The sequence below is a fragment of the Emys orbicularis genome, chromosome 1 (genome assembly GCF_028017835.1).
Source record: "Emys orbicularis isolate rEmyOrb1 chromosome 1, rEmyOrb1.hap1, whole genome shotgun sequence".
Taxonomy (NCBI): domain Eukaryota; kingdom Metazoa; phylum Chordata; order Testudines; family Emydidae; genus Emys; species Emys orbicularis.
The window spans coordinates 260,934,046-260,956,974 of NC_088683.1; the positions used below are offsets into that span (position 1 = coordinate 260,934,046).

A 22,929-nucleotide genomic window follows, 5' to 3' on the forward strand; every position below is an offset into this window, starting at 1 on the left:
ATATACACTGTTCCAGAATTAGTAATATAATAATATTTAAGGTGAAAAAAAAAGAAAATATCTCATACCTACGATGACTGCCAATGTACAAACACTCCTCTGTATGAGCTGAAGCTCTATTCCTAACTCCGGCACTTGGAGTTCCCCCTCCCCCCTCATATTTACACTCCAGAGCACACCGCACTTCTAAAAAACCAATGCCGGACATACAAGCTCTTACAAGATTTCAGATACGTCATGCACCCAGGACACTAAACACCAGCAGAAGCCTTGGAATACAGGTAAGTTTGAAAAGTAAGATCCAGCAGAGGAGTTACTGAACCCAGTTTCCTCTGTTTCCTGGATATGTCTCCTTTGACCAACCACAGTGAAGGTGGAGGTAACGCGGAGGAAGGAAGACTACGTGGAGAATAAAATCCTGGTCCATTGAAGTCAATGGGAGTTTTGCCATTAACTGTAGCAGGGACAGGATTTCACCTGGAGACTGTGTCCTGGCTACCCAAGAAGAAAGGAAGGAGGGTTGACTCCCAACCCTAATAGTAGCCCCAATTCTTATTCAGGACTGCACTTAAGCACCTGCTTAACTTTAGACAGGCGCTTAAGTGCAGTCTTGAATAGGGGTGCACTTAAGCATATGCTGATAGCTTTCCTCAATCAGGACCATTTTTAGCAGTAATGTGATATTAAAATGTTAGTAAATAATAAAAGTGCCTTGTTTATAGTAACAAATAACTTCAGAGCTCACTGACAGAAATGACACATTACAGTTTATTCCAAGACAGCTCTAATTCAAGGTATAATCTTGTTAAGTATTTTCAAGAGACCATATTTTGAAGGAGCTTTTATTTTTCAGAGAGCAATGCTCCTAGTGCTGATTGTCTCACACTTTTTTTTAAGGAATGGTGTGATTAGTAATATCAAAACCTAATTTAAAAATATGATTACATTTTATGCCAACTTCCCTTTTAATGCAACTTTTCCTGTTGCCCACAGCTTTCTGGAAGTCCTTTTGGGTTGGGATTTTTAATACTTAGTCTCAGCACAAAAGCTAAACTTTTAATGGAAAGTTTGAGCCTCATGACTGCAAGCATTTTCAAACTAATTTTCTGGTATTTATTATGAAAAAACAAACAAAACAAAACAAAAACCCTTGGTTTAATAATATGAATGTTTTCCCAAATTTACAAGTGCTCCCAATATATTCTGATTAGAAATTGTGCTCAAATACGGTGAGGTGATCATCATTAAAATCTTCACATTTGCTATTTGCAAGGTATAAATATTAATACGGTATTCCCTTTGTAAGTGTTCACAGCTACAGGATCTTTCTGCTGTAACATTCCTCTTTCCCCATCCCATCCCAACTCTACCGTTTGTAGCACACCCAACCATCCCCAGACACAGCATGTGCACTTGTAGCCTCATGTTTAAAATTAAAGTGTAAGCTCTTCAAGGCAGAGAGATGAAAAGAAACTGATTTAGGGGTCGCAGATAGAAGCTGGCTATAGCAGACACCTTCAGGCAGCAAAGCGCAAAACTTTCGTCCACTCCTTTCGTGATGAAGTAGGTATATTTTCAGTTTAAAAAGAAAATACCACAATACATTGTGGAGGGTTCATTAGAGTACATTTTTAACGTTAATGACATACTTTGATAATTCAGTACGTATGAGTAGTAAATAAACCGCAGGCTAGGTTCTTAAACAAAAGCTGTGTAAACTATATTGATTTATGCCTGCATGCCACACAAACTATTTGTATTTAAGAGATTTTAAAAAGCCTTTAGATAATAAAAGTGCTAGAATATAATTTGTATTTCAACAAGAAGGTGACATGAATTCCAACCAAGGAAAGACAGAATAACATATTGCGCAAACAAATCTCTTTGATTTAGGTTCAGAAAGATACTAAGAACATTAAAAGAGATAGGCAACTTAGCTAGAAATATTGTTTCCACCAAACAGTGACTTTTAGTAAAATACCTCTATAAAAATTAATTGCAGGTTAGCCACAAGGTGAAATTCTATGTTTAAAACAGTGCAATTGAAAATCCAATTATAGCACAGTAGAAAGAAGATCTTATGTTAATGCAGGTGTGTGGTTAAGCATGAGCAATCATCTCCAGAATGTTGTGCTCTGCTACCAGATAATTAACCACAAAGGGAGTTATGTGGCTTGAGGCAAAAGTGAAGATGCATACTGGACACAAAGGTCAGTTATCAAGGGTAATCTACTTGAACTAGGTTGGGCTACTGTTATTGGCACACATTACTGGAAAAATCCCAGTGTGCTATACAAACAATAGTCACCTTAATTTTTAACTACATGAGCCATCTGTGTATTAGATTAATTTGTTGATTTTTATTTTTAAAATGTGCTGCAAAATATCACCTGAGTTATCAATTTCTAGCATTTTTACACTGAAAAGATTGTATGTAGAGGGATGTTTTAGAGGCTGACATTCAAAGATATAATAGTGGTTTTACAGTGAGTGTCTAAGTTAGCATAGCTGTTAACTAGGTAGAAAGTTGTCCGGGTAGAAAACTTTCTTTAAACACAGATATAAATGCAGAAACAGACTCTTATATCTTATAACCTCTGTTGGAGAGTACTTCTCGCCTGTACAATTTACATCATCCTCATTGCCTGATCAAATTTTGGTTCTTCCACACTGTTGCAAAATCAAGTAGAATTTGTAAACTCCACAATCCCAATAAATTTAGTTTAAAGAGTTTAAAAGTCTTCACCAGCAAAGCTTTCAAGTCTTAATTTCCATTTTTTTTCTTTTTTTAAACACCAGAGAAATTAAAATACAAACTGTCATATAAATGTAAGGTTTGAGTGTTTAAATTACAAATTTAAATGCTCCACCAGGAAATAATTAAAAAAAAAATAACCTTCTCATTGCAATGTTGACTCAGGCAAATTACAACTGTTGTATTTTGTATTCCTGTGTTGATTTAAAAATGTATTCATTACTGTGCTTAATATTTATGCGCTAAAATATATTCCAGAAAACATACAGTATGTGCAATGTGAGTAAGGTAACATTGCTCTAAGAACCATTTCCTGACTTCAGAGTATTTATCCATCATCTAGTCAGTGTGAGTGTTAGGCTTCGTCTACACTAGAAAAGTTATACCAGTGTAACTACATTAGTTAGGGGATATGGGTTTTTACCAATACAGTTATACTGGTGTAAGCCCTGATATGGATACAGTTATATCAGTATAGAGGTGCCTTATGCTGGTAAAGCTTATTTCATTTCCTGAACCGGAATAAGCCATACCAATTTACACACTTTTAAACTGGTATAATTGCATCCACACTGGGGAAGGGAGGTTTGCTGCTTTAACTATACCATTACAGGACACAAGCCCTTAGATGATTCATCCTGGGCAGTAACTGGTTCTTCGAGATGTGAGTGCTCTACTTCAGGTGCATGTGTGTCCTATACACCTCTGATTGGGGATTTTCATTAGCAGTGCCCATTCAGCCCTTGCGTATGCCCTAGACATCCTTGTGTCCCACACTGAGGTTATATAGGCAAACCACCTCAGTTCCTTCTCCACCACCAAGTCTCATAAGGAAAATACAAAACAGAGGGGAAGAAGGGAGGGTTGTGGAGCACCCATAGGGACACATCTCAAAGAACCACAGTTACTGTACAGGGTGAGTAACCTCTTTGTCTTCTCCTGAGCAGTACCTCCGAAAGGAGAAGGGAACTTCAGAATCGAGTACATAACTGAGGAAAGAACTGAATTACCAACTGCTGCATCCCATCTAGAGTCACTGATTAGGGCATAGTGCCTGGAAAAGGTATGTACCAAGGACCATGTAGCGACTCTGCAGATCTCAGATACTGGGACATTTTGAAGTAACAGCCATAGGCGCAGACTGCAACCTCATAGAATGAGCTGACACACCAGGAGGAGGTGGAATGATGGCAGCACCTTAACAAGTAATAATACATCCAGAGATCCATTTCCACAGTCTCAGGGCAGAAATAGTAGATCCTTTAGATCTGCCTGCAAACAAAACTGTGTAGAGGAGATTCTTCTGAATGATTTAGCCCAGGATCAGCAATCTTTGGCATGTGGCTCGCCAGGGTAAGCCCCCTGGCGGGCCGGGCCAGTTTGTTTACCTGCCGCATCTCCAGGTTTGGCCGATCGCAGCTCCCACTGGCTGTGGTTCACTGCACCAGGCCAGCTGTGGCCAGCACATCCCTCGGCCCACACCACTTCCCGCAGCCCCCATTGGCCTGGAGCTGCGAACCGCGGCCAGTCGGAGCTGCGATCAGCCGAACCTGTGGATGCGGCAGGTAAACAAACCGGCCCGGCCCACAAGGGGGCTTACCCTGGCGAGCCACCTGCCAAAGGTTGCCAATCCCTGATCTAGAGTGTCAAAATCAGCCTCGAAAACCGAATAATATGGTTCTGGAAAAAAAACTGGTAAATAAATAATCTGATTCAGATGAAACTCAGAGAATACTTTAGCAAGGAATCTGGGGCATAAGGAATTCTTGTCCTTGCAGAAATGAGGGTCTGCCATTAAGATCTCAATATCATCCACTAAAAAGGCTGTCTTCATAGACAAGTTCAATAATGAACAAGTTGCCATTGGTTCAAAGAGAGGTTTCATGAATTTTTACGAACTAAACTGAGTTCCCAAACTGGAGTGGGGACTTTAATCTGTTTCCCAGACCTTTCATGAATGTTACAGTTGTAGGATGAGCAAACAGTGAGAACCCATAAATTGTGGGATGAAAAGCTGTTAAAGCAACTAAATGAATCTTGAGGTAACTAATTCACACCATCATTTTCTTTAAATGCAGCAGAACCAGTGGAAGCGGGGCACATTCATCAACAACTTTCTGGAGATGACACCAGTGACTAAATATTCTCCATTTCTGAAGGCAAATATTTCTGGTAGACTCTTTCCTACCACTAACAGTTAGTAATATTTGCTGTACTCTGCAGAACAGGCTGACTCTAACCCAACAAACCATTGAGGAGCCACGTCTTGAGGTGGAGAGTTCTCAGATTGGGATGCAACAGTTGACTGGTGCCCTGTAAGAGGAGTTGAGGAATGATTGGAGGATTTATCACTGGACAGAGAGCTAGGTGAAGTAGGTAAGGAAACCATGTCTGCCTTGACCATGTCGGGGCTATTAGGATAACTCTGGCTTTGTCCTGTCTGATCTTGTTCACCACCTGGAGAATAAGAGGTGTAGGAGGAAATGCTTCTCCACCCAAGGGAGGAGGAATGCATCCCTCCAATGATCTGCGGCCTAAGCCTCCAACTGAACAGAACAGGTGGCATTCTTTGTTTGTAGCAGTGGTGAAGAGGTCCACTTCTGGGAACCCCCAATATGCTGACAAGAAACTGGGAGTCCAACTCCCATTTGTAGTCTTGCTTAGACCATCTGTTGTGATGTTTTGCCTGCCAGAGAGATTATTTGCCAAAATTCTTATGCAATGCCTTAACCACCAGTTCAATAACTGTATTTCTTTGGTGAGGGCAGAGAGCGGGTCAGACCCTTTCCTGCTGGTTGATGTAAAACATGCAGGACACATTGTTGTCATGATTTCAATAGACTTGTCTCTGATAAGAGGCATAAAATGAAGGCAAGAATTTCTGGTTGTCCTGAGCTCCAATGGGTTGATGGGGGGGGGGGGGGGGCGGGTTCTTTGGGCAATCATATGCCCTGTACCATATGGGCCGTATGCACCCTATCCCAACAGAGATACATCTCTAGCTACAGTTACTATTGGCACCAGTTGGAGGAAGGGAACTCCTGCACCTACATTGTAATCATTCTTCCACCAGTCTAAGGAGTGTTTCACCTGTTGGGGAACTGACATCCGTTTGTCTAAGCCTGTGGTCTACAAACTTTTTCAATATCACCCCTCCCTTACCCAGTCTGTGCCCCTCCTCTCTCCTCCCCCCCCCCGGAAGCTGGGGTGGGGGTGGGGGAATGAATGGGACAGGATGGGGGAGGGGGAATCATGCTCTGAGGGTGGGGGTGAATGGGGCAGGGCGGGGGAGAGTGAGCTGTGCTGGGGCAGGACGGGGGAGCCACTGGTACCTTTCTTGCTGGAGCTGTCCCTGAGTGCTCCTCCAGGCTCCAGCTGCTGCTCTTCCCACTCCCGCCCCCACCCCCACCCCCACCCCCACCCCCGGTGGCGGAGGCCGGTTACGGCAGGTAACCGGACTTTTAATGTCTGATCAGCAGTGCTGATCAGGCACTGCCAGGTTGCCTTTCCAACCAGACTTTCCAGTTGAAAACCAGGCACCTGGCAACCCTACGTCTGGGCTTGGGGCCACGGCTGGGAGCTGCGGCCAGGAGGGGAGCTGTGGCTGTGGCTGGGCCACAGTGGAACTGAGGGCAGAGTGGGGCTGGCTGGCACTCCCTCTCTGCCCCCCGGACAGAGGGGTTTCCCGTCAGTGAAGGGTCCCCCCCTTCCTGAGAGGCAGTAGTTAGATCAATGGAAGAATTCTTCTGTCAACCTAGTGCTGTCTACACAGGGACTTATGTAGGCTTAACTATGTCTTTCAGGGGTGTGGATTTTTCACATCCTTGACCGACACAGTTAAACCAACCTAATTTTCTAGTGTAGACCATGCTGTAATAAGAGCTCATGAGAAGGGTCCCTGAAGAGGAAATGGGGAAGGGCGATGAGAAGGAGGGAGGAAGGAAAAGTGGATGGTGTAGAGCCCATTGTTATTGCTTGCAGCACCACTTCAGCCAACGTGATACATTCCCAAGCTTGTTGGAAATGGGAGAGACAGTTGCCAAACAGGGGGAGATGGGCAAGTAATTGCAGCTAACTGTCTAGAGAAAGGGGAGGGTTCAAACTGTCGACCATCTTGTCAAAACTTATGTTTTTAAGAAGAAGCCTGCAGTGTCAGATGGATTAAAGCAGTGGCTCTCAACCTTTCCAGACTACTGTATCCCTTTCAAGAGTCTGATTTGTCTTGTGTTCCCCCAAGTTTCACCTCACTTAAAAACTTACAAAATCAGACCTAAAAATACAAGTGTCACAGCCACACTATTACTGAAAAATTGCTTACTTTATCATTTTCACCATATAATTATAAAATAAATCAATTGGAATATAAATGCTGTACTTACATTTCAGGATATAACATATAGAGCAGTATAAACAAATCATTGTCTGTATGAAATTTTAGTTTGTACTGACTTTGCTAGTGCTTTTTATGTAGCCTGTTGTAAAACTAGGCTAATAGATAAAATGGAAGACCATTGAGTACCCTCAGGGGAACTTGTACGCCTGGTTGAGTACCACTGGGTTAAAGGATCTCTTTCTCTGGAACCTCTGCCTCTTTCTTGGAGGTTCCAAAGGCCTCTTAAACCCAGAGAAGTACAGTGGGCAGCATCTTTGGGCCATTTGCTATCTACTGAATTTCCTTTTGTTCCCAGGGGTGTAGATGCCCAACAAATGCAATGTGGCTCCAGAGTCTTGTAGTGTGTGGAGCGATTCATTGGTATTCTCCACGAACAACTTCAATCCATCGAATGGGAGATCCTATTCTATTCTGGACTTCTCTGGGGAAACCATACACATGGAGCCAGGATGCCCTATCCATCACCACTGGAGATGTGGAGATAGAACAAGCCGCAGTAGCTTCTAAGGACATTAGTAACTGTCCGTCAGCAATAATAGCCTGGAACTATTCCCTTTGGTCTGGAGGAATGTGTTGAATAAAACACTGTTTGCTCTTTCAGTTATGGGATCTCTCTTCCCCCTGAATACCAGAGGAACCCTTAGCCTCCACTGTACCATGCTTTAAGTGGAATCTTCCAAAGCTATTGACCTGTTTGGACAGCGAGGTCTTTTCAAGGTAGACTCCTTAAGCGGGGAGTTAGAGCTCCCCTCTTGGAACCTTTAGAGGAGGCCTCTGAAGCATTCCCTTTCTGGGGGCATGCTGAACTGAGATAAAAGTGGCAGAGACTGATGTAAAGGCAGGGGCTCTCTTGACCTGACTCCAAAGCAGCTCCATCGTTAACAGTCACAACTTGCTTTCCCAGTTCTGTCTTGCCCTGGACTTGAGGGATAACCAGAAATTACACTTCTGTGGGATGTGTGACTCTGCTAAACAGTGAACGTGCTTAGAGTGTCCATCACTGACTGGGATGGCCTCGCAGCATGTGAGGCAGAGTTTAAAACCCACTGAACTGGGTGTATCCCTCTCAGGGAAAGAGGGCTCCCCTGAGGGAGTAAATAACAAACAATCCTCCAAATAAAAGTCAACTAATTAATTAACTAACTGACACAATGAAACTAATTTAAACTAAACTAAGGCAAACTGAAGTCACCAAAGGCAAAGAAGCCAAGGCACACTTGATAAGGACACCCTAAGCTGTGTCTCAGTCTGAGGTGGTTGAGAAGGATCTGAGAGTGGTTCACCTGCACGGCCCTATATAGCCTTGGTGTGGGACGTGAGGATGTCTAGGGTACATGTGCAGGGCAAATGTGCACTGCTAATGAAAATCTCTGATCAAAGGCACATGGGGCATACACACACCGGAAGTGCAGCATCAATAGGGACTCTATTTGGATTTCTTCTTAAGAGAACTTCATGCCTAAGATTTTTATATTTTTAGTAAAATGATACCAAGTATTATAATGCTATATTTTGCCTTTTAGCTAAAACAAGCAAGGATAAATATTTATCATATAAAAGTCTGACACAATGTGAAATCATCTTTTTTATTGGGTTATCCTCCACCATTCTCTTGCATGTTTATTCATGAGTGATAATGCTTTATCAGAACAATGAGAAAAACTCAGATCAGATGGTAACACAAACAGTAAAGGTATATCACAAACACATTTTGTAAATCCTGAACTACTTGAGGTTGCTGGTACAATCTGAATATGTGGAGAGGGAAAGAGCACTTACATATAATAATTATTGGCATTTCTTGTAAGTTAGCTTCCTAATCTATCTCTTGTAAATCAGATATGTTAAAACTACTCAATGGAAGAACAAGAAAAGAAACATATTCCAGTATAGGAATTATTGCTTCACAATCCCAGGAATTTAGCCAGCTGAGCCAAATGATTGCTCATCAAAATCATGTCTGCTTGGTCACCTACCATAATACAAACACACTGACAACAAAACTTTTCTCTTTAATTGAAGAGTAGATATTGACCATCAATTCATTTGTTCATGCTGTTCTGGACAAAATCAATGCTGTAACTGAAACCCAAATTGGACAAATTAAATTCGGTTGCTAGAGCAGGGACAATTGACAATAGGTTTCTAACATTGACTCCTTTTTTAATATTGTTCAAAATATGACTTTAACAGCTCTATTCAAGTACACAATCTTCACCTGTTACAATGGAAGAACTATCTATATGTTACAGTTACAAAGTATTGTTTCAGTTTACTCTTACAGACAGCTCATCTGAATCATACTACATATCAGAACAGTAAAACTTGATAGGGTGCAGAACTGAACATACAACAAAAGCAGGAAGGGAAAGATAAAGTTCACCCACCATTTGCTGTGGCCATGGTCTTGATTAAAGGAACAATTGCCAGATTATTATTACTTGTATTGTGGCAGCACTGAGGATATATCTACACAACAAAGAAAAACACGTGTTTGGCTTGAGCCAACCAACTCAGGCTCACAGGACTGTGGGGCTGTTTCATTGCTATGTAGACTTCTTGGCTCCAGGTGGAGACTGAGCTCTGAGACTCTCCCATCCCTCCAGATCCCAGAGCCCCGCGGCCTGAGCCTCACGAGACCGAATCAGCTGGCGTGGGCCAGCCATGGATTTTTCTTTGCTGTGTAGACATGCCCTGAGAGGCCTCAATCATAGATCAGGGCCCCCACAGTACTAGGTGGTATACAAACAGATTCTCTCCAGAGCCAAGATCTGCTCAGCATGCAAGAATGGAGGGGAGCGGATACGAGAGCCAGTTACACCTCCCTGATTATGATGGCACATACATGCAGGTCTTGGACTTAGCATAGATTAGGGCAATGGTGGGCAACCTGCAGACCGGTTCACCATTCTTGGCCAATGGGAGCTGCGGGAAGCGGTGTGGGACACAGGGATTCCTGTGATGGTCAGTGTCAGCAAACTATCTCGCGGCCCCACCAGCAGATTACCCTGACAGGCCGCGTGTGGTCCGCGGGCAACAGGTTGCCCACCACTGGTTTAGGGCAATCTGGGATCTTCTGTAATTTATGCCATCTGACAATGGTCTCTTAAGGGACTGCACAGGAGGATGTGGGGAAAGGACTGTGCTGTGCTCTAGGTATGCCAAGGCCAAGTGAGTCATGGTCCAGATATGCTGATTCTGTGCCTGCTGAGAGATATCCCACAGCAGGGGAATTCTCAGCTAGACAGTTCCAGAGGCTTTCCTGCCTCTTTATGCTGCAGTAGAGAATTTGACAGAATTTGTATTTGAAATGCCTGTTCTAACCATGTAAGCTTCTACAACACCAACCAAACTATGGTATCTGGGAACTTATAAGCATCAACTAAGTTATCTGGTCATTGAATGTTGTGAGAGAACATAGGACAAACAAAAGTGTGATGTGCCCTGCCGCTTCTGGGGTTTGCTTCATTATATTTTTGTTTAGATAAATGTAATTATCCTCATGGCTCCTGCTACTGTGACTTGTCTTTTGTCAAAAGATGGATTTTGCACTGAAGGAAACAATCTAGAGCAGTTTTCAGAGTGGTAGCCATGTTAGTCTGTATCAGCAAAAAGAACGAGGAGTACTTGTGGCACCTTAGAGACTAACAAATTTATTTGAGCACAAGCTTTCATGGGCTAAACCCCACTTCACTGGATGCATGCAGTGGAAAATATAGTAGGAAGATATATATACACAGAGGACATGAAAAAATGGGTGTTGCCATACTAACTATAATGAGAGTAATCAGTTATTAGCAGGAGAAAAAAAATGTTTGTAGTGATAATCAGGATGGCCCATTTCCAACAGTTGACAAGAAGGTGTGAGTAACAGTAGGGGGAAAAATTAGCATGGGGAAATAGGTTTTACTTTGTGTAATGACCCATCCACTCCCAGTCTTTATTCAAGCCTAATTTAATGGTGTCAAGTTTGCAAATTAATTCCAATTCTGTAGTTTCTCGTTGGAGTCTGTTTTTGAAGTTTTTTTGTTAGAGTATTGCGACTTTGAGGTCTGTAATCGAATGACCAGAGAGGTTGAAGTGTTCTCTGACTGGTTTTTGAATGTTATAATTCTTGACATCTGATTTGTGTCCATTTATTCTTTATTGTAGAGACTGTCCAGTATGGCCAATGTACATGGCAGAGGGGCAGTGTTTCTTAACAACCAGCCCGTGGACTGGTGCCAGTCCCAGAGATTTCCCTGACACAGTTTAGAAAGGCTGCAAACCAGTCCTTGGCATCATAAAGTTTGAGAAACACATGTTTAGAGCACTGTCTAAACTCTTCTGGTTGGGTATTACACAGCCTAGGTCACAATACCAAAAAGGACCAGCCTCCTGCTCCTGTGAATTATTACTAGATCTGTCCAGAGTGAGCCTCTGAGGGCAAGCATAGATCAATAGAAAGGGGGAAAGAGAACGTAAAGTCAGGCAGTTTCATCTTCCCCAGATGGTTCATCTTCAGAATCAGTTTTTTTAAATTTTTCAATGAATTTTTACAGGTATTTCTGTATGAAGGTCACATTCCACATGCGTCTGACGAAGTGGGTATTCACCCACGAAAGCTTATGCTCCAATACATCTGTTAGTCTATAAGGTGCCACAGGACTCTTTGTTGCTTTTTACAGATCCAGACTAACATGGCTACCCCTCTGATACTATTCCACAATAGTTATTTTAATTATCATTGTATACATGGTAACCATTGGAAATTTCTCAGTGAGTCACTCTCTTCCTCTACATTTTAGGAAGCAAGGGATGAGGAGAGCAGATTGCACAGCCTCTGTGCTGTGTCCCAACCACATCCTTCAAATGTTGATAGATCTGGAAAGCAGAGTGCAATCTGTGACACAAAGTTCCAGAATACAGGAAATCTGAAATTAATGCATAATCTAATGATCAAGCATAACAAAAAAGCTGTTAGGAGAATAAAGAATGGGAGGCTGGTCAAGGGGCAGGAAGAGTCCAGGTCAATGTGCTACAGCTAAACTTCAGCTTCTAGTTAGCCTGTTTTTAAAAGTGCACATGGCCAGTTCATATGCATGCACCTATGTAGAGGAGGTGACTTCAGAACTTAGCAATATAGCTTCTTGTGCGTGCACAGAATGACAATGTTTAACTTTTTTCCTAAGGCATCCCTCCCCTCCAATTTAGCATATTGTGCACTCCATGCTAAAGACTACGTATGTAACAATTTCCACATTTTTGAATGTGTCAAGTTTTAAAATTCAGCTATTGTTCAGTTTCAGAGAATCAAAAATATTATTGGTTGGAGATCCTTTGGTAACCATAGGAGTCATTTGGAAAACCAACTAGCAAACAACATGGTTTTTTAAATAAAGAGGTAGGTTTAAAGGTAAGGTTGCCCTCAGGTAACTCCATTTTGATGTTTTTGATAACGGCACATCACATAAAACTGCAGGATACAGGTTGAAAATTGTTTGATAAAAATGATTGGTACGTATATAACTTTCACTTTAGTTCTGTGTTTATTGAGGATGACAATAGGAAAAATAATCACTGTTACAATAATGGTGTTATTAATGTTTTCACTGAAAACAAAAAAGGCTATCTTAAATTCAAGGGTTTGTAATGCAAAACCAATGTTTGACACTTTGAAGTTGAACTACATTATTATTTGAAGATTGTTAAGATTACTTACTCATTGAGGACAATGTAAGATGATTTGCTTATTCAAACTATCTTCACCATGAGTATTAGATTGGATTAATGTTCATTCCAAAACACCAAGACTGTCCAGCATCCAGCTACACTAGTGACTGCTACAGACACATTCCCAAACTGGAATAAGCACTCCAGATCTACCATGTACTAAATACAGAATCTTTCCTAAATGTGACTGTGTAACATGGAACCTTGAATTTAAAGAGTTAACCATTTCCTGGCTATTGTTTGTTCCTTCCTGATTCTTATATAGTCTGTAAACTCTTTATAGAAAGTAAATTGTAACTGCTACTAAAATCAGTGACAATATATACATAAACCTTTATTTATTTTATTATTCTTTGTATAAATGTTTTAGTTGTTTTATGAAGAAAAAATAAAGAGCTTATACAAACACAGAGACAAAAGAGTCCTGCTAGCAACCAGAAATAATCTTACACTTTTCTTTATAAATGATCTGCATCGTTTAAAAAATCCATACATTACAATGTCTGGAAATTAGCAATACTAAGGGATCGAGCCTGTTGCTTACTATATAAACCCCCTCACACCCACCCAGTTGACACCACCTTTCCCAAACTTAAGGTTGCCCCCTTCTAAGGCCTTGTTTACACTACAGGGAAAAGTCGATCTTAGCTAAGCAATTTGAGTTACATGAATAGCGTAACTCAAATCGACGTAGCTTAGATCTACTTAACGGGGGCTCCAAACTACGTGACATCGATGGGAGACGCTCTCCCATTGACTCCTCTTACTCTTCTCGATCAGGTAGAGTACAGGAGTTGACAGGAAAGTGATCAGCAGTTGATTTAGTAGGTCTTCACTAGACCCACTAAATTGACCACCAATGCATCTATCGCCACAGCGTAGATCCTCCAGTAAGTGTAGACGAGCCCAAAGATTTGCAAGAATACATACAAAGATCAAAATCCAACTTTTTGTCAAGAGAGAGAATTGAATCTGTGTTCCACCTAGTCACTCTGAGTTCATTCTATGGAATGCTACCATTCTCTCCACCTCATACCTCAATTACCATATGTGGTACAATTCAGACTACAAACTGTAACTGCCTGAATCAGTCTTCATTTCTGTCCATAGGTGCTTCTGTTATTCTTATTCTAAGGACATGACCCTGCTCCTATTGAAGTCAATGGTAGTTTTACCAATTCATTCTCATCTACCTTAATGGAAGCATGATTGAGTCTGTTAGAGGGCTTATTCCTTCACCCTCTCACTTCCCTGGTCCTTCTCACATGAACAGAGAGCAACAATATCCAAAGTCCGAAGGTGCAAATAATTCAATGTTTGTTGGGGTGAACTTCCAGCAAGCAATGATTCCAATTTCCTTCCGCAGTGTCCCCCTTCCCAGCTCTGACACCACAGAGCCTTGCCTGTGTCCCTGTTCCCATTCCCTGTTCCCATTCCCCCTTTAGCAAAACGTGATTTCAATTTACCACCTCCCTCCCCTTACTTCCTGATTGACTGCAGACTATATAGTAAAACTTGAATTCTGCTTAGCTATACCTTAACCAATCATTTTACTGAAATTTAACTAACCAATCCTAACATTTTGTAACATGATTATCTAACCAATTATATCTCACCACCTTAATTAGTTTACACCCAGCAAAATTAATTATACAGCAGACAGAAACAATCACAGAACCCGACAGAGATTATAAAGACAAACAGTAGGGAAATGGGGACTACAGTGATAGAACAACAAAGAAATGAGGATTTCACATCCCAGCTATTGATAAATGAGTTTAAATCTTCTAGGCTCTTCCCTTTCTCTGGAGGTGATAGATTGGATCACTTTTTTAACAGCCCAGAACTACCTTATTTCAGTGTGATTGGTGAGGACATGACCATTCGCTTCCCAGCTTATGGCTGCCTCTGCTGTTTAGTCAAAGGCCTTAGCCTAAGAACAAGGCCTTAGACTATCATAGTGAGAGAAGGTCTATAAACAGGCAGACTGATTTTGATTCTTGTTTTGTACCTCTATAACTACCTAAGTGATTATAAGAATACACCTAAATTCTTAAAGTATAGGCCTTTGCAGACAGGCCTGAATATCTATATCCTAACAGAGTCTAAAATGGTACCCCACAGTAATTCTGCTAAAATAACCCAGGAATTTTTACTGACTAACATAACAATACATTATGTTCTTCTTACCGTACTTTATAGCCTATATTGATGTACAAAATTAAAGCAAACTTAGTAGAGACGGGGGACCAAAAACAGAGAAACATAAAGCAACTTTCTAAAATGAGGAACCCAATTAGCCCATCGGTTGTGCATACAATCTACAGGAAAAACTTGCCCCAACATTTTATCACTTTAATAGTACACCCTTAACGATAAAAAAAACTTACAGTTTATTGGAAAGTGCAGGCAGATCATGGATGATCTCTTCATATGGCTCCTCTTGTGATAAAGCAGACACACATAACGGGTCTTTCATTTTTTCCTCCCATACAGTTTCAGCCTTCAGCAGCATTTCCTCAATAAATTCAGAAGCTGCAATATCTAGACAGTGGCATAACAAGACTATCAGGCAAAAGAAAGTAGAACAGCAAAACCCTACTTGACTCAAAACTCCAGATCAGATTAAGATTTAACAAAGGTTAATATCAACATTTTGTCAAAAAGACAAGCACTGCTCCTGATATTTATCACAAAATAGTGCACCAGGTTATTGATAAAAAATAAATGTATGATGCCTTCTGTATGAAATTACATCATAATTGTTTACAGTACTTCAAAGCCAGTCTCATTCTACCAGGAGCTAAACTATTCAATATTATGTGAACTACAGGAAGATAAAAATATTGAATGCCATAACGGAAGAATTAAAGAGATGGGGTGGGTGAGGTAATATCTTTTATTGGACCAACCTCTGTTAGTGAAAGAGACAAACTACACACAGAAAGATATTACCTCACCCACCTTTTCTCTCTAATGTCCTGGGACCAACATGGCAACAAAAACATTGCAAACAATAATTAAACCATGTTTTTGAACAAAAGAGAGTATTGAAAGCTCTTGGTATCCCCCCCACACACACACACACAAATTAGTCTGACACCTAAAATTGTATACTGATTTGCACAAATTGAAGTGCTGAAAGCAACTTTGTTTTGTTTTTTATGCTATGTGGATATTCTGAGTTAAGGTTTAAGTTTTCAGATGGCTTATGTTCACTCATTGCAACCTTTCCTCAGAAGGTAAGGTATTGCACTTCCACAGAAGGATTTTTAATAATAATGCTTTGTTTAATATACTACGTATTTCTTTGGTTGCTCCTCTTTTCCAGGATATTTGCCTTCTTCACCTCTAATACTTTATTTGTAAGTAAGGCTAAAATTTTGTCATGCATATTTTTAGAAAAAGTCACGGATAGGTCATCGACAAATAAAAATTAATGGAAACCTGTGACCTATCCGTAACTTTTACTAAAAATATACATGACAAAATGCAAGCTGAAGGTCCTCACACCAGCGGCAGGAGGCCCAGCTCCGAGCTGTGGGTCCCCCACTGCATGTGGCTCAGAGGCCAGGAGCCTGGGGTGTCCCACCGGCTGCCCGTGAGGGCTGGGAGCTCCAGGTGTCTCCCCACTGCCTGCGATGACTGGGAGATGCAGGATCTCCCACCCCCCAAAGGGGCTGGGAGCTGCAGAGCACCCCCCGCCACCCCCGGTGGCTCAGAGCTCCCGGGGCCCAGCTGCCTGAAGTTCCCAGGCAGCGGGGAACCCTGCAGCTCCCAGGCGCCATGAGCTGAAGTCACAAAGGTCTCTGGAAGTCACAGAATCCGTGACTTCTGCGACCTCCATGACAAAATCGTTGCCTTATTTATAAGGTGAATTATGCTGAGGACACTACTTCTCCTAGCCTGCCAATAAGACTCTTCAGTTTTTTACAGTACTAGACTTCCATTTCCTCTTTCTATATTCTACATACAGCCCAATTTCAAAATCATTTATTTCCTCACTTCTATTCTGAGGAAGTTTCTGTGACAGGTTGGATCACAGAAACCCCCTTGGGAGCTGCCACCTAATGTGCAAAGACTACCTTTGCTCCTGTTTTCCCTGCCAGCTTAGGACTTCAGCACCCTGTCTTGCTGAGTCAGACACTCCTGTCTGGCTCCAACACAGACCCAGGATCTGAATCACTTGTCCCAAAGCTGCAAGTTTACCTGAAAACAGCTCACAGTAGTGTGCTTGTCTTTAGCACTCAGATGCCCAACTCCCAATGGGGTCTAAACCCAGATAAATCTGTTTTACCCTGCATAAAGCTTATACAGAGTAAACTCATAAATTGTTTGCCCTCTATAACACTGATAGAGAGATATGCACAGTTGTTTGCTCCCCCAGGTATTAATACATACTCTGAGTAAATTACTAAATAAAAAGTGATTTTATTAAATACAGACAGTAGGATTTAAGTGGTTCCAAGTAGTAACAGACAGAACAAAGTAAGTCACCAAGCAAAATAAAATAAAATGCGCAAATCTATGCCTAATCAAACTGAATACAGATAATCTCACCCTCAGAGATACCTCAGTAAGCTTTTTCTCAGACTGGACACCTTCCAGGCCTGGGCACAATTCTTTCCCCTGGTACAGCTCTTGTTCCAGCTCAGGTGGTAGCTAGGGGATTCTTCATGATGGCTCCTCTCTCTCCTTTCTTCTCTTCCACCCCTTTATATATCTTTTGTATAAGGTGGGAACCCTTTGTCCCTCTGGGTTTCCACCCCCCCTCACTGGAAAAGCACCAGGTTAAAGATGGATTCCAGTTCAGGTGACATGATCACATGTCACTGCAAGACTTCATTGCCCACTTGCCAGCACACACATATACTGGAAGACTAACAGATAAACACAACCATCTGCAGACAATGGTCCTGGTTAATGGGAGTCATCAAGATTCCAAACCATCATTAATGGCCCACACTTTACATAATTACAATAGGCCCTCAGAGTTACATTTTATATTTCTAGTTTTAGATACAAGAGTGGTACATTTATAGAAATCAGATGATCATACTCAGTAGATTATAAGCTTTGTAATGATACCTTACAAGAGACCTTTTGCATGAAGCATATCCCAGTTACGTTATATTCACTTATTACCATATTTTCTCTAAAACTATCCCAGTTACATTATATTGACTTATTATCAAGTTTTTATAAAACCATATAGACTGCACAACGTCACAGTTTCCTTCTGAGACAATGACAGTGCTGCTCTTTGAGTCTGGTGGGTTAGAGAGGTGCCTCAAAGCAGCAGTACTATGGAGCAGGGTGAACTGCTTTTGCGACATTTTGCTTTTGCAACATTATTAAACAACCAGGGTTCAATTAGCAGCTGCTGCTGTGCCACTGTATGTGAAGAGCAACAGTAGCATGCAGCCAGGTACCCTGGAGGAGCAATGGGCTGGTTGGTGGGTGGAGGAAGAAGTAAAAAGGAAGGCCTGCAGAGGAGGGGTAGAGGCAGTTTTTGCAGGGAGAGTCATCTGTGCAAAAAGAAAGGGTTGCAGTACACTGGGAAACATGTTGCCCTTTGATAACTGAGCTGATCATCATATCCTGATCAGGGCTAATGGGTTATGCTTGTCAATCCTGAGCATCTCTGAAAATCATGGAGATGAGCATCCAACCTTGTAGCATCTAACTCTGGCTATGGAGAGGTAGAGAAAGACAGGAACCACCAAAACCAAGTCTCCATAGGAATAAGAAAATATGCTAAAAATAATACTAAAAGTTATAGAGAAGACATTTTATGAATGGATCTTTTTTTATTATGTTATCAGGTTTTTTGGATGACTTTCCATAAGAGAAGGCACAATTTACCTAAAATATACAAGAAATGCTATTATTTTAAAATACATGTAAGCAGAGTTTGAATGAGCTCTCCCCGACATCCAGTGATGAGCTGCGGAAGAGCACTTCAGGGGCTGATCTTGTTTGCATGGGGACATCCACCCTGCCTACGTGCTCAGCCTGATGGGATTGCTTGCCCAAATGATCATTTTTGGCTAGTGTTGGATCCCCAGTCTCCTTGTTATTGGGGAAGGAGTAATAAAGCATTGTTATTCTTGTTGTGTGATCAAGGGCAGCACAACTGTACTTGGCATATCCTGATTGAGAGACTCACCCTCAACTAAATGGCACGTGCTAGGCAGGGGACATCGGTATCAAAGCCCAGTGAGTTGACAGTGGGTGGGGACAGGTACTTGTACCTGATGGTGTGGGCCCTGCTTAAGGGTCTTAGATACCATTTGACTCTTCATCTCTCCACTGTATAATAAAAGAGCTAATTGAGACTCAATTGAGAGTCTTGTTACAAACTGCAGAGCTGAAATCACTGATACCTAGGTCTAAGTGTTAGATGTGCTTTGGGACAGTGTGTCTGATGCAAGAGACTGCCCTGTGTGCACCAGCAGTGAGGCTACCCCACTAACAGCTGAACTCACTGAAAGCTTTGTTAGTGGTGGGACCTGAAGACATCTCAGTGATTGGCTGGCAGAGCGGCCAGTAGAGAGGCAAGGTAATCAGGCAGCCAGGCAGCCAGTGGAGAGGTGCCACGAGCAAGTTCCCAGGCAGCGGAGCGAGTAAGGTGCCACCTTACCCCCCCCACCACCACCCAGGGTGGAAGGTAAACTCTGCAGATACACCTCTGAACTCTGGGTCTGCACTGACCAAGAACAACAACTGTGAGTGGGATGCAGAGAAGGGACGGGCACATTAAAGGGACTTTTGGTTGCTGGACATAAGAACCTGAGGGAAAAGGACACTGCCCAACTTATTTTGGGGATGGGTCTTTTGCTCATGGTTTATGTTTATGAACCCTGTTTGCAGTGTTTTCCCAAATTAATGCCGAGTTATTTCCCTCCTTTTATTAATTTTTTTTTTTTTGCTACACTCAGACTCTGTGCTTACAAGAGGGGAAGCATTGCCTCTGTGGAGGAAAAATTTGTCCACAACACCTCTTAGAGGCACCCAGGGGGTGGTGTGTAATTGTCCCAGGTCACTGGGTGGGGGCTTGAGCCGGTTTTGTGTTGTATTGTTGAAAAGGAACCCCTAAATACTGAACCCGGCCCTTGTTGCTGCCAAATCTTACTGGCAGAAGGGTTACATACAATAAATCATCACCTATTCTATAACTTTAAGAAGATCCTTTAAGGCATTGGTCCTCGCATAATGCCACAGCTTCAGAACCCAAAGGCGAGAGGTGAAAAGCACCCCAACTACAACAGTATTTTGTGAACACATAACCTCTCAAAACTTCTTGAGTCAGTCTCTTTGAAATTACATGATACGTTCTTGTGGTGGAATTATGCAGTAAAATTCCCTTTGAGGCATTCACATACCTCCATACAAAACAACTTACTCTTTGCATGGTGGGCTTAGCCAACAGTATACAGATGATGAGTGAAGGATAGAACCATTTGCTGAGGGAAAAATAAAGGACTATCACATTTATTAGCACATAAATAACATTAATGGATCATCACCCACCTGAGGGCTTTTCATCATTGCAGCTGAGAAGACTGGGGTTTGCTTGATGCATCAACAGCAATTTCACAAGGTTTGTCTAGAAAAGGACAAAAATATTTTTGAAGTAACAAAAGTATGATGTGAATATCACAGTTACAATTCAATTTAAAAGGCCTCTTTATTCAGTACTTCCATACCATGGGAAGCCGTATAGTGATATGATCCACCTGCTCCAACCAACCCCACAGCCGTTTCTAAACTAAGAGGCAGAGGCGTAGTGAGCGCCCTCCGTACCCTCCGACCGGAGGGGGCCCCGCAAGGAAGGGGGCCCCTAAAAGTGGCAAAATAAATACCGCATTCCAGTTTCTGCATTGTAAGGGGTCCCGCCCGGACATATGTTCGGAGGGGGCCACCGTTCGGAGGGGGCCACGTTCTTTGTTGCTACGGCCCTGCTAAGAGGTGCACACAATGTACAATTCTTTCACAAGCCTAGGATTTCTTTCCCAAGTTTCTGTGTATCCCAGGCATACATACACTCTGCACATGCAGAGGTAATCCCCATCAGCAACGACAGATTAACATCTCCCACCTGCCATGGCCCGGATCCCAAACATTCCACACATTTAACCAAGGGCTTGTCAACACAAGGGTGTTAAAACAGATGAAACTGGGGAAGCTCTTGTGGCCAGTCACTGGAATAAAGCCCTTTTTGTGGACATTGCCAGGCAGATGTTTGAGAGAGACACCAACCAGGATATTGACCAGTGCCAGATAACAAGCAAGGAGCTCAGGAGTAAATACATTAAATGAGGGACAAAAGGAGGGAATTTGGCACCATGTGACCTGTCCGTTTCATGATGTGCTGGACAGGATCCTACACAATTCTAGCACAACTCATCCAAGACAGCACGTGGAGTCTGCTGGCTGCACTCTCCCTCACATCGGGGAAGACTAGCAAATCCCACCAGAGGATGAGCAGGAAGATGCTGGAATGGAGCAGTCCCCTGAAATCTAGGATCCTTTTGGGATCCAGGACCCTGACACTGTCCAGCTGGAAAGCCAGCTGCTGTTATACCTGGCTGCAACGCTTCCTGATTCCTATCCTGCATCAGCTGAGCCTGATTCCAGCCAGAAACTCAGGTTGGGGTCAAAGAGGCAGATTCTCCTGTAGGGAACTTTGCCATGTAAATACATAGTTTTACAATTTATTATTTATTATTACTATGCTTTATTGCCTTTCTACCTTCTATGCCAGGTGCCCCATGTCCACAGCCATTTTAGATGACCTTCTGAGTTTCCAGTCTCAACTTGCCTCCCTCCATCCAATGGCCCACGCTGCTCGTTCAGCCTCCCAGTACATTTTTCTAAAATGACGGCTGCTCTGTCCAGTCAATTCGCCTCTGTTTCATGCTAATGCCACAACTATCAACAGCTTTCAGGACGGTGGCATGGAAAGCATTTGCCCATCTGCCTGTTTTCCTTTCTTCTTTCCTTGTCTGTCCTGCCCAATGAACAAACCACATGCCCCAATGCCATTCACGAGCCCAAAATGGCAGCTGGGATATGGCGCAACTGCAGCCTCTATCCTACCCCACGTCCAGCGGCACATTTAAATCATGAAAAAAATCACAGTGGTTAGAGGAAAAGACATTTCGCTAGTGTTCATAATTTACATGAGGTAGACATGGACATTGCGTGTTCGGTAAAGATACCAATTATAAACAGTACTGTTCCCTGCTGAGGTTGAAATGCCTTGTAACACATATTCTAGCTGGCAATCATTGCAGGACCCAATTTTCTTTTTTTCTGCATCTCTGCAGGACAAATAAAGCAGAACTTAAGACTGAGGAGTTGTTCGATTTTGGTTCACACATTATAGGGCAGAGATCGGCAACCTTTGGGACGCGGCCTGTCACGGAAAGCTGCTGGCAGGCCGGTGTGGTTTGTTTACCTGCAGTGTCCGCAGGTTCGGCCAATCGCAGCTCCCATTGGCCATAGTTCACCTTTCCAGGCCAATGGGGGCTGCGGGAAGCAGCAGCCAGCACATCCTTCGGCCCGCCCCGCTTCCCGCAGCCCCCATTGGCCTGGAACGGTGAACCGCGGCCAGTGGGAGCTGCGATCAGCTGAACCTGCAGACGTTACAGGTAAACCAACTGTCCCAGCCCACCAGTGGCTTTCCCTGATGGGCCGCATGCCAAAGGTTGCCGATCCCTGGTCTATCCCAACCTCCTCCCCTGCCTCCACAGATTAGCAACAGGATGTAGCTACACATGTTCAACCATAGGACTCAAAATACCAACAATAGGCATCCCTGACAATATTCCCTCAGGTGTTAACATTCTCTAAGAGATGCCTTGCTGGCTGTTCGAATTGCCTCAGCCTCAGCCTCTCCACCGTTGTTAAAGGTTTTCCTCCTTGGTCTCACAAATACTGTGCAGAGCACTGCATGCAGCTATAATGGTCGGGATGTTTTTTTTCTGCTGCTTTCAAACATTCCCTAAGCCATGCCACCTGCCTTTCAAACAGCCAGATGCACACTCAACAACCACAAGGCAAC

At 42.6% G+C, this 22,929-nt stretch overlaps 1 protein-coding gene across 1 annotated transcript in view; it reads right to left on the reverse strand.

The window, feature by feature from the left end:
- MYO16 (myosin XVI) overlaps positions 1-22,929 on the reverse strand; it is a 468,353-nt gene that overhangs the window by 299,469 nt on the left and 145,955 nt on the right. The window contains exons 7-8 of the mRNA XM_065418712.1: positions 20,394-20,469; positions 15,251-15,404 (exon numbers count right to left, since the gene is read on the reverse strand). Of these exons, the coding sequence (XP_065274784.1) occupies positions 15,251-15,404; positions 20,394-20,469 (230 nt within the window). The remainder of the gene's footprint in view (positions 1-15,250; positions 15,405-20,393; positions 20,470-22,929) is intronic.